General features: G+C 45.0%; 1 protein-coding gene across 1 annotated transcript in view; it reads left to right on the top strand.

Moving 5' to 3' along the window:
- ATRN (attractin) overlaps positions 1-12186 on the top strand; it is a 263895-nt gene that overhangs the window by 109478 nt on the left and 142231 nt on the right. Inside the window, exons 11-13 of the mRNA XM_068274687.1 lie at positions 5975-6059; positions 6185-6405; positions 8048-8172. Coding sequence (XP_068130788.1) covers positions 5975-6059; positions 6185-6405; positions 8048-8172 — 431 coding nt within the window. The remainder of the gene's footprint in view (positions 1-5974; positions 6060-6184; positions 6406-8047; positions 8173-12186) is intronic.

Raw genomic sequence — 12186 nt, forward strand, 5'->3', positions numbered from 1 at the left:
AAAGCGGACCTGAGTAGAGATGTAGCGAGCAGTTTGCAGAACTGCTGGCTGCGAAGCTATGGGCAGCATGACCCCTGTACTACTTCCGTCTCCCAATGACCCGCTGTAGTACGCATGTCCTGAGCCAGATGCGTTCATTAGTACATATGCCCTGGCCTTGCAGTGCGCGTCCTTGATTGCACGCCTGTGGCCGAGCACGCTCTGTACATAAGTGTGACGTCATGAAGCGTGCCGAGCCACAGGCGCTATCAAGGACGCACATCGCTGGGCCAGGGCATGCATACTACAGCGGGTCATTGCGAGACGGAAGTAGTACAGGGGTCAGGCTGCCAGTAGCTATTCGCTGGCAAAGTGTTCTTTCCACACGCAGCACTAGACCTGAACTCAGAACTTCCTCTCCGCTCTAAAAGATAAGCAACAGCATAATCTTTAAAGAGAAACATTTCTTTGTTACAGCTGATACAAATCCTGTAATAAATCTGCAGTGTATCTACTTCCTGCTTTCATGGAAGCAGACATATTACCATCCTATGTTTACCAATTAGCTCTCTGCCGTGGCAGTCAGCTGACACTGAGGAATCAAATGACAGCTTGTGATTAGTCACAGATGAGGGGTGATAAGACAGGCTAAACTCTCTGAATACATACAGGGTGCATTTCTCTGTTTTCCTTCTGTCCTGTGCAAGAGTTCAGGTCCACTTTAAACTCCACCTCTCAAGGGCTACATCCATACCAGTGTTTAGGATGGTCTGAGAAATGGAGAAATGTGTTTGACCTGATGAACCACAAATTTCTTGTATCAGTCCCTTTCCTGGAATAGTACGGCTGACTCTGTTGCTTTAAAAAGCTCTGGTACTGTGAAGCAGCCCTATTGCTAGGTACACACCATACAATTTTCTGGCAGATTTACCTGCCAGATCGATTATTTCCAACATGTCCAATCTGAATTTCGACCGATTTTTCGTTTTTCCGATCGATTTCCATAGCGGTAAACGAAAATCGATCAGATAAATTGAAATTCAGATTGGACATGTTGGACGTAATCGATCTGGCAGGAAATCTGCCTGAAATCTCACCGTGTGTACTAGACATAATTCTGTTTTGCGGTGAGCTTAGAGAGCGCAGACTTGCTGATTGCAGCTCTTGTTAGATAACAGAATCTTATTAGAACACCTCTGATGTGATCGGGACAAGCGGGAGGCTTCAGATCTCTTATTAAGCTGCTGCACACGGACCTTCTCTGCAGCATTGCCTGCTAATTACTCCATCAGTGAGCAGCTTCCCTCTCAGGCTGGACGTTTTAATATCACTCCTTATTACTTTCTCTGTACTCAAGAGAATATCACTGATGATGTAATTCCAATCCTTCTAGCAAGCAGAACTCAGGCTGGCAGGAGAACTCCCGGGCGTGCGAGATTAAAACTATCTCCATAGGTGCATCACTCATTACAGTTATTATTTTTCTCCCCCTGCTTATAATCTATAAATGTTTTCTAAAACATCCATTTCAGCTCCTGCAAAGATGTGGGATAATTAGGGAATGTTGTTAAAATGCAAAGTTCAGCAAGAACTGGAATTTGCAGGGCTAGATTGCAACGTTACTGATTTTGTTGAATTTGGTAGCTGCCGATTAGGAATGGTCCTTGAATTGCAAATAAGGCCCGGTTCACATTAGTGTTTTTTTGCGGATCAGAACCGGACCATATACTGTACAAAAGTAACGGATGCGAACGGATCCAATGTTAATCTATGGGACTGTACACTTCCAGCCGTCTAGACACGGTACCTACGTTCCGGTCCCCGGATCGAAAAAATGCTGCAGGTCTTAATTTTCCGGACCGTTGCGGACCTGAAACGGAAGGTTTTGCAGGGCAATAGGAACCAATAGAAAACGGAACTTAACAACACACTGGCCTCAATTCACTAAGCTTTATCAAACACTTTATCAAACGTTTGATAATTTACTTCATGGGTAAAATCTAATTTTGAATTCTCTAAGGCAGGGGTCTCAAACTCGCGGCCCGCGGGCCATTTGCGGCCCGCGATACAATATTTTGTGGCCCCAGGGCCCCAGAGCTTGTAGGGGCCCCCAGTGGCTACAAGAGGAAAAAAAAAATTTTCAAATCGGCCTTATAGTTTTTGAGAAAATCGATTTTAAAGTTGCAAAGGAAAAAAATACACATTTAAAAACCCGCCGACTTTAATGGTTAATAGCAAATCCACCTTAAATGCTAGAAACCCTAAATTTGCAGGATATGTTAAGGAGATCATTAGGAATAAGAGGAAAAAACAATTTTTCAAAAAGACCTTATAGTTCTTGAGAAAATCGATTTTAAAGTTCCGAAGGAAAATAGTATACTTTTAAATGCGGTAAATGTCACTTTTAGTAGCAAGCCTAACGGTAGTGTAATTTTACATGTATCAAAAGAAAGAGCAATACATTTCCTGACAGAGTTTCCAGGGGGTCCATACGCAGCCGCAGCGCTTTGGCCAGGGATCGCTATACAGCCGTAATATGGCTGTATGAAGATTCCGGGCATTTTTTCCTATTTTCCCAATTTTTTTTTTTATGTTTAGAGTGGGCGGGCAGAGGCGGCGATCCGCCGCGATTGACGTCAGGAGGGGCAGAGCTGAAGCTGAAAGCTCTGCCCCTTCCAGGAAATGCCGGCGGATTGCCCCCGGGGCGATTTGGGGGCTCTGCAGCCCTCGTTTTGCGGCGGGGACACGTGAACTCCCTTATGCGGCCCAGCCTCATCCTGACTTTGCCTCCTGCGGCCCCCGGGTAAATTGAGTTTGAGACCCCTGCTCTAAGGTGTTATATATTTATTGAATGTTTTATCGATAAACACCTTAGTGAATTCAAAATTAGATTGTACCCATTAGGTAAATTCTCAAACGTTTGATAAAGTGTTTGATAAAGCTTAGTGAATTGAGATCATTGGCTATAAAAACAGACCTTTCTAGCCGCTTCCTGTGTACTCTCTATGGTACAGCGGCCATCTTGGCTTGTTTGGCACATGGGCCTAGCAGTGCTGCAGGAGTGGGATCCATCCCAGTTCATTGATTTCTGGGAAGAGATAGAAGACATAGGGCCATACAGCATCTAGGACCTGATTGTCCAAGTGCAGGGGCAACCTTTCATGGAGTAGACTGTTCACCCACCATCTCCTGCGAAGAGCAGGCCTCCATCCCACATAGTAGTAGGTGAAAATTAAAAACGAGGCTATTCCAAGGCAGAAGCTGTAGAAATACACTGGATCCATAGTCCAAACAGCAAGCTCTCTCCTTAACAATGACCACAATGTATTTACTGATCATTCAGAGCTCTGGTGTATATATAGCTTATCTTTCATTCTAATTTTAGAACTTCCCCTTTAAAACGGAAACTGATACAAAACGTATGCAAACCGGATGCAAACAGAACTGAAACGGACTGGAAGCAGATTTAAACCGGTCCGCAACAGATCCGTTCGAACGGACAACTGATCCGTTGAAGCTAACAGTTTTGGCACAAAAAGCTAATGTGAACCTGGCCTAATTCTTAGTTGCAGATTTCATGCTAATTATGTGCAAGTTTATGTAGTTTTTAAATTAAACCAACCACATGCCACAGCAGCATAGATGGCTTAAGATGGAGTCAGGGCCCCTAGCCTTGGCACCTTGTTATGGTCCTTTTAGTAAGCTAAGTTGGAGACGGGTCAGAGAAGATTGCAGGTCGGCTCCTTGACACCCACTAGGCCCCAGGCACCTGCCTAGGTTGCCTGGTGGATGGTCCTGCTCTGTACAGCAGCATGTACTCAGTCCACTTAAAGGTCAACTGAAGTGAGATAGATATGGAGGCTGCCATATTTATTTTCTTTTAAGCAATGCCAGTTGCCTGGCTGTCCTGCTGATCCCCTGCCTCCAATTATTTTAGCCATAGCCCCTGAACAAGCATGCAGTAGATTAGGCGTTTCTGACATTGTCAGATCTCACAAGATTAGCTACATGCTTGTTTCTGAGATTATTATTATTATTATTATCTGAGATTATTCAGACGCTACTGCAGCCAAATACATCAGCAGGGCTGACAGGCAACTGTTTAAAATGAAATGAAAATGGCAGCCTCCATGTACCACTCACTACAGTTCTTTAAAGGAAATCCAAGGTAAAAAAAATAAATTAAAAAGCTTTACTTATCTGGGGCTTCTGTTAGCCCCTAGAAGTGTATGGCATCCATTACTGACGTTTCATCTCCTCCAGGGTCCCACTTTAACTTTCGGAAGCTTGGCGATCCAGGCCCGGGACGTGGGCTTCTGCGAATGCCCATAAGTACATGACCTAGCCAAATAGGAGTCCAGGCTAGCACACCATACAAGTTGCAATAGTCTTCTTTTATTGCTACATCAGCACATTAAAGTGACAATTGTTTCGGGGCCAATGACAGGTCCCCTTCATCAGACAGTGCAGACAAATGTTTGTCTGCACTGTCTGAAGGGGACCTGTCATTGGCCCCGAAACAATGTGCTGATGTAGCAATAAAAGAAGACTATTGCAACTTGTATGGTGTGCTAGCCTGGACTCCTATTTGGCTAGTGGGATTTGGTGCGTGGGCTCAGCACAGACAGGCTATGCACCCACCTTACGGGTAAGGTGTGCCACCACCACTTTCCTTCTGCTAAGTACATGACCTCGGCCTGGTTCCTCACACTTCCCAAAGTTGAAGTGGGACCCTGGAGGAGACGGAACATCAATGAGTAAATAAGCAAAGTTCCAAATGCTAGACCCCAGCTCCTGCAGATGTGATGGTGGGGTGAGGTACTTGTGGGGGTGTTAGATGGATAAAGGTGGGAATTTCTAATTACTGTCCTTTAATAAAGCAGACCTGAACTCCGCTCTAAAAGATAAGCAACATCATAATAACCTTTAAATAAAAACCTTTCTTTGTTACAGCTGATACAAATCCTGCAATAGATCTGCAGTGGGTCTACTTCCTGCTCTCATGGAAGCAGACATAGGGTTAGCATTCTGTGGTTACAAATTAGCTGCTCTGCCGAGGCAGCCAGCTGACACAGCTGAGAGATCAAATTACACCTTGTGATTAGTCACAGATGAAGCGGAGTTAGACAAGCTAAACTCTCTAAATACACACAGGAAGCATTTGTCTAGGTTTTCCTTCTGCCCTGTGCAAGAGTTCAGGTCCACTTTAAAGAAAATCCGTAATGAAAAAACCTCCCATGGGTGGTACTCACCTCGGGTGGGGGAAGCCTCCGGATCCTATTGAGGCTTCCCCCGTCCTCCTCGGTCCCACAGCGGCGGAGAAAAGCTCCCGGAGCGACAGTGATGTAAATATTTCCCTCTTGACTCCAGCGCAGGCGCAGTATCTGCTCTTCCCACGGAGATAGGCGAAAATAGCTGATTTCCGTCGGGCTGCTCTACTGTGCAGGCGCACGTCTCCTGCACAGTAGATCAGACCCGACGGAGATCGGCTATTTTCACCTATTTCCGTGGGAAGAGCCACAACAGCGCCCCCACTGGAGCCAGAAAAGGTGAATATTGCACAGCTCGACAATTATCGGCTGTGCGTTCCGGGGGCTGCAGCGAGACCGCCATGGGACACAGGAGGACTGGGGAAACCTCGATAGGGTCCAGCGGCTTCCCCCTACTGAGGTGAGTACCCCCCAGGGGAACTTTTTTTCAGTACAGGTTTTCTTTAAATATAGGTATCTCGCATGCTGGTCATGGCTTCCCCAACTCCCCTTTAGAAGCCTCCATTATCTGATCCAGCCTTCTGCATCCGCAGGTAGCAGTCACATATAGCTACTCATCACCTGTAGTACCACATTATTGTTGTATTTCACCTCCCCATTGCTGCTGTGTCTGAGAGATCCTCCCTCAGTTCTCAGCCTGACAGGAAATCTGTTTCTCTCTGCTATTCTGTGCTGTAGATAAACTGTTGGTTTAAGTTAGTAATGTTGATCTCTTTCCCGCTCAGCTTGTGACACGTGGAGTCTGCTGCCTCCGCCCACACTTCACCACGACGTCAACCGTTTTGGACATTCTGCAGTCCTGAAAAATGGGTAAAACACTTTCATAAAAGCTTTTACTTTTTGTTTTTAATAAAAATGATTTGTAAAGGCTGTCCAAGGCTTCTGGCATTTGTTGATTTTTCTACTTCTATTAATGCACCTTCATTTCTTTTCAGCACCATGTTGGTGTTTGGTGGATTCAACAGCCTCCTCCTCAGCGACGTCCTGATGTACACCTCCAAGAATTGTGAAGCCTTTACCAGTAACTCCAGCTGCGTGGGGGCGGGGCCAGGCATCCGCTGTGTCTGGGACAATGGCACATCGCAGTGCTTGTCCTGGGAGCAGGCCTCTTCTGAGCAACAGAACGCTGTCATTGGCTCGTGTCCGAAAGTCCCATGTACGTATTCTGTACACTCTGAAGGGTTCTTCTATTGGCCTCCTAGTTATCGGGGACTTGAGATACCTGACTTTTCAGGCTGCAGATGCATAGATTGAAGCTACCTGCACAATTTACATTTTCCTTACTTGAAATAACATTCCTGATCATTGTGGGTGATAGTTTACCCCGATCATTGCTCAAACATGCTTCTTGGGTTAGCAGTGTGTCTTTTTCTGTAGCGTGTGTTGGAAGAGGGCAAGCAGGAAGTCAGATACTCACCTATTTAGAGGGCAGGCCCCGGATTCCCGTGTCCTCGCTCCAGCACTGTCCCCTGTTCAAAAGTAGCACCTTCAGAACTCCTCAGAAGGCTGCAGAAGCACTTGTGTCCCTGAATGCTTCCAAAGACAGGTGCATGCGCAAACTGGGACTCGCGCATGGGTAGTACAGATCTGCTCTTCTTTGGAAGTACTGGGGGACACACAGGGCCGGATTTAAGCCAAGGCCACATGGGCCATGGCCTAGAGCACCACCAGATCCAGGGCGGGTGGGCAGCAGGCTATACTAGGGGGAAGGAAAGGGTCACCTGGCTACCTATACTGGAGGGAGGGGGATCATCAGGCTCTCTATATGGAAGGGGGAGGAGGGTCAAATGGTTTGTTGTACTAGAGGAAAGGGGGGGCATCAGGATAACTATACTGAAGGAAGGGAGGGGGTCATCACTCTCTATATGGAAGGGGGAGGAGGGTCAAATGGTTTGTTGTACTAGAGGAAAGGGGAGGGGCTATCAGGATACCTATACCGAGGAGGGGGGGGGGGGGGGGTAATCAGGCTAAATCTAAACTGGAGGAGGAGAGGAAGTGTCATCTGACTATCTATATTGGAGGGAAGAGTCCATGGGCTACCAATACTGCAGGGATGAGGAAGGGTCATCTGGCTATCTATATTGGAGGGAAGAGTCCATGGGCTACCAATACTGCAGGGATGAGGAAGGGTCATCTGGCTATCTATATTGGAGGGAAGAGTCCATGGGCTACCAATACTGCAGGGATGAGGAAGGGTCATCTGGCTATCTATATTGGAGGGAAGAGTCCATGGGCTACCAATACTGCAGGGATGAGGAAGGGTCATCTGGCTATCTATATTGGAGGGAAGAGTCCATGGGCTACCAATACTGCAGGGATGAGGAAGGGTCATCTGACTATCTATATTGGAGGGAAGAGTCCATGGGCTACCAATACTGCAGGGATGAGGAAGGGTCATCTGGCTATCTATATTGGAGGGAAGAGTCCATGGGCTACCAATACTGCAGGGATGAGGAAGGGTCATCTGGTTACCTATACTGCTGGGTCGTGTCACCTGGCTATCTATACTGAAGAGGGGTGGCTGCTGACATTGGCTTTGGATGGTAAAGGGTCAAATCCGGCCCTGGGGACACAGGTACCTCCAAGGTCAACCCAAGGAGAGCAGGAGACATATTTGACTTTCAGGTCAAATAATTTATAGAGCGGGTTGGACAGGGCTGGAATGAGGACACAGAGAGGGGACCGGGAAGGCTCTGAGATCCTCTAGATAGGGGGGTATCTAACTTGTTGTACAGCTCTCTTTGGGGTCACTTTAAACTGTTCATATTCTCTCTTATTTCATCTCTTCTCTGTTGCAGACTCTGACAGCGATAGTAAGTGTGACCAGTATACAGACTGCTTCAGCTGCGTTATGAACACCAATGGCTGCCGATGGTGTAATGACCAATGCATCTCTCTGAATAGCAACTGCACAGGGAGCCAGGTCAGTCACTCCAAACCACATCCATCTCATCCATCTATATCAGAACATTCATATATAAAGCCAAACTCCAGGACTTCTTTTTTTCCTTTTTTAGTTTCCGATTGTGTAGAAGGAAGTTAGAAACCTTTGGGGCTGGTATTGCTGTCGGCGTACTCACTGCAGGGACATAGCTTCACTTCTCTGGGATTTCTATGTGAAAGTTAGAAGTCACAGGGATAAAAATAAAAACGTGTTTGGTATTCGGTGCCGGTCGAGTTGAGGGAACTCCGCAGGAAATCTAATAGACCAACAACCGCTCCCTGCACAAGGCATTTTGGTTGTGTTCACTGATTTTTAAGGAATAGGGAACCCAGCAGGAAACACTATAAAATTGCACACCAGGACCTTTGCCTGCAGCCTTTGCGTGACTTTACTAAACCTAATTTGGTTGGTGGCATGGATAGTGTTTCCTGCTGGGTCCTCCATTTCTTACAAATTGGCTGCAGGGATTCTAACTCTGACCCACTGGACAAAATGTTTTGCTGTCTGTCACTATTAGTAACTCAAAGGGGTGGAGAGCGCTCAGTGGCGTAGCTAAGGAGCTGTGGGCCCTGGTGCAGGTTTTACATAGGGCCCCCCCAAGACCTTTATACATAGCAATTGATACAGCGCACCAAAACTTGCCAAGGACAACCACAGTGTCAGAGGTGCAAGAAGGGCATTGGAAACAGTGTGTTAAGGATTACTACTATTCAAAGCATCTATAGAAGTGATTATTACCAGTACAGGACCAATAGAGAGCTAATACTGTGATAGAGGGTGGACCCTTCGGGGCCCCTATGGCCCAAGGGCCCCGGTGCGGTCGCTACCTCTGCACCCCCTATTGCTACGCCCCTGAGAGCGCTTATTATGGGAATCCCTTTGTATAATTGTTTAGCCCGCAGCTAACCAGTAAAGTGTGGGTACCCACTCTACCACACAAGAAAAAAAATACATATATCCAGGCACATCACATCTAGTTAGGACATTAAATAAGTTATTAAGGAAAGGGAGGTGCTGAAGGGGGTGTGGCTAGAAAACAGCAAAAATCTATTAACCCCTCGCACTCTCTCACTCTCGCATGCAAATGTTCAAACAAATGAATTCACAGATTCACTCATCCAGGCACAACTTTTATCCCTACAGCTAAGTTAAAAGCCAGGGTTTTAGTTCACAGAAGAATGCATTCTTATGCTTAGTCACCTATACTGCGCAGAAGTACCCAGGTAAACATAGGTGTCCTAACTCTAGCCCTATAACATGCATAGTGTAAACATGCAAACACATTTATTGCATCAAACCTATCAATGGATTAGGAGCACACATCCTGACGTCCTTTCCTGGGACAGATAGTGCATCTTACCAATCGCACAAGGGAGCTAACGTTATGTGTCCATGTGCACCATGCACATACACCAGCATAACCTGTGTGCATGCTGACAAACACATACAGGGGAAGGAGGGAGTGCACTGAATTAGACCCTAGTCACAGGGGTCAGTAACAAGAAAAAAAATACATATATCCAGGCACATGGCATCTAGTTAGGACATTAAATAAGTTATTAAGGAAAGGGAGGTGCTGAAGGGGGTGTGGATAGAAAACAGCAAAAATCTATTAACCCCTCGCACTCTCGCATGCAAATGTTAACTTATTTAATATCCTAACTAGATGTGATGTGCCTGGATATATGTATTTTTCTTAAAGAACAAGTGACACCCATGCTAACCTAGTAATAAAAAACACATATATGAGTAGATAAATACTGCTTCTACTTACATAATATATGTATTGTGCTATCCACGTAATGATTTCTGTGAATTTTATAAAGGAATAGCAGAAAATGCTGTTCTAGGCAGTGGCCATCTTGCCAAGCTAATGCTGACATCATATCCTCCCTGACTCTTGTTTCCCCCCCTACTTTCTCTTGCTCATTGTGTATTCATCAGCTGCCTTCCTCCCAGACTCTTCAGACACTCCCACTGAGGTGTATACTAGGAACTGCAGTAACTTTTTTTTTTCTTTTCTCCAATCACTGATTCACCTCAGCCTTGCTTGCAAACACAAGTGAGCAGAGGTGTTTCAGATAAGAAGCTAGGCAGGGAAATAAATGGAAGAGGAGCAATATATTATAGATAAAAAGAACCCCCAGCATTCAACTGTATGGCACTGACTACTAACGGGCCAGGGCTCCTAAAGTATGTGATAACGCCAAACCATAACAGCAGAAAAAGTTTTGCAAGTTTTGAATGCAGCAAGAAAAATACTGTCCGCAACACTGAGCAATATATAGAGATTAGGAGCGTGCTAGGGCCCAAAAGAACAATATTGAAAAAAGGAGAGAAAGAGAGCCCACAACAACAGCACCGCTCAAGGATAAGCAAATTTTATTGATACATGATTACAATCTTTATAGGACATCAATTGAATATTCAAATTAATAAAAACACTCAAATTAATAAAAACACTAAAAACAGACCACATATTCCCATTCTTGACAGCTGCAATCAATCCTGCCAAATAAATAAACAACCTATACAATGGGGTGCATACATGTATATATGTGTATATAAACCATTGGATCACATATGTGTATAGGTCAGGTCTAATTGTACTGAATAAATAATTAAATAAATACACCTTTGTGGGCATCAAAGAGAGCCCATCAATGGTTGAACCCGGGTTCAGTAAAGTGCAAATAGTGAAAAAGCATGTATTGTACAAAAATTAGATCACATGAATTACATATACCACAAAGTGCATAATACAAAACACAAGTGAAAAAATGCCAAATGGCTGCAAAACAATTGAACAATAATACATATAGGAGCAGCCTATATCTAAAGTGCATAAGAGGAATGTGCAAAGGAAGATACTTAGCCCAGGGAGCAATGAAAAAGGACCAGGCAGTGCAGCTGAAGATGGGAAAGGGGTCCCCTCAGAACATTCCCAGCAGCTCCGCGGGCGTCACCCCGCTTTGAAAGGAGGAGAGGACCTGTGAGGTGTGCAACGCCAGAACGGCGTTTAAATGTAACTGGAGGGCGGGCAGCTGTAACTGGTTTCTGGGCTGCTGCCCGCCCTCCAGTTACATTTAAACGCCGTTCTGGCGTTGCACACCTCACAGGTCCTCTCCTCCTTTCAAAGCGGGGTGACGCCCGCGGAGCTGCTGGGAATGTTCTGAGGGGACCCCTTTCCCATCTTCAGCTGCACTGCCTGGTCCTTTTTCATTGCTCCCTGGGCTAAGTATCTTCCTTTGCACATTCCTCTTATGCACTTTAGATATAGGCTGCTCCTATATGTATTATTGTTCAATTGTTTTGCAGCCATTTGGCATTTTTTCACTTGTGTTTTGTATTATGCACTTTGTGGTATATGTAATTCATGTGATCTAATTTTTGTACAATACATGCTTTTTCACTATTTGCACTTTACTGAACCCGGGTTCAACCATTGATGGGCTCTCTTTGATGCCCACAAAGGTGTATTTATTTAATTATTTATTCAGTACAATTAGACCTGACCTATACACATATGTGATCCAATGGTTTATATACACATATATACATGTATGCACCCCATTGTATAGGTTGTTTATTTATTTGGCAGGATTGATTGCAGCTGTCAAGAATGGGAATATGTGGTCTGTTTTTAGTGTTTTTATTAATTTGAGTGTTTTTATTAATTTGAATATTCAATTGATGTCCTATAAAGATTGTAATCATGTATCAATAAAATTTGCTTATCCTTGAGCGGTGCTGTTGTTGTGGGCTCTCAAGTTTTGAATGCAGGATTAGCATCTTTATCACTTAATACACTCAGACCAGTTGCTGTTGAAATTAGATTTTTATGGTGACAATACCGCTTTAAAGGGAACCTTAACTGAGAGGGTTATCGATGTTTCCTTTTGAAACAATACCAGTTGCCTGTCAGCCCTGCTGATCACTTTGGCAGCAGTAGTGGCTGATTCACAACCCTGAAACAAGCATTCAGCTATTCCA

This window comes from Hyperolius riggenbachi, chromosome 1 (assembly GCF_040937935.1).
Source record: "Hyperolius riggenbachi isolate aHypRig1 chromosome 1, aHypRig1.pri, whole genome shotgun sequence".
Classification (NCBI taxonomy): Eukaryota; Metazoa; Chordata; class Amphibia; order Anura; family Hyperoliidae; genus Hyperolius; species Hyperolius riggenbachi.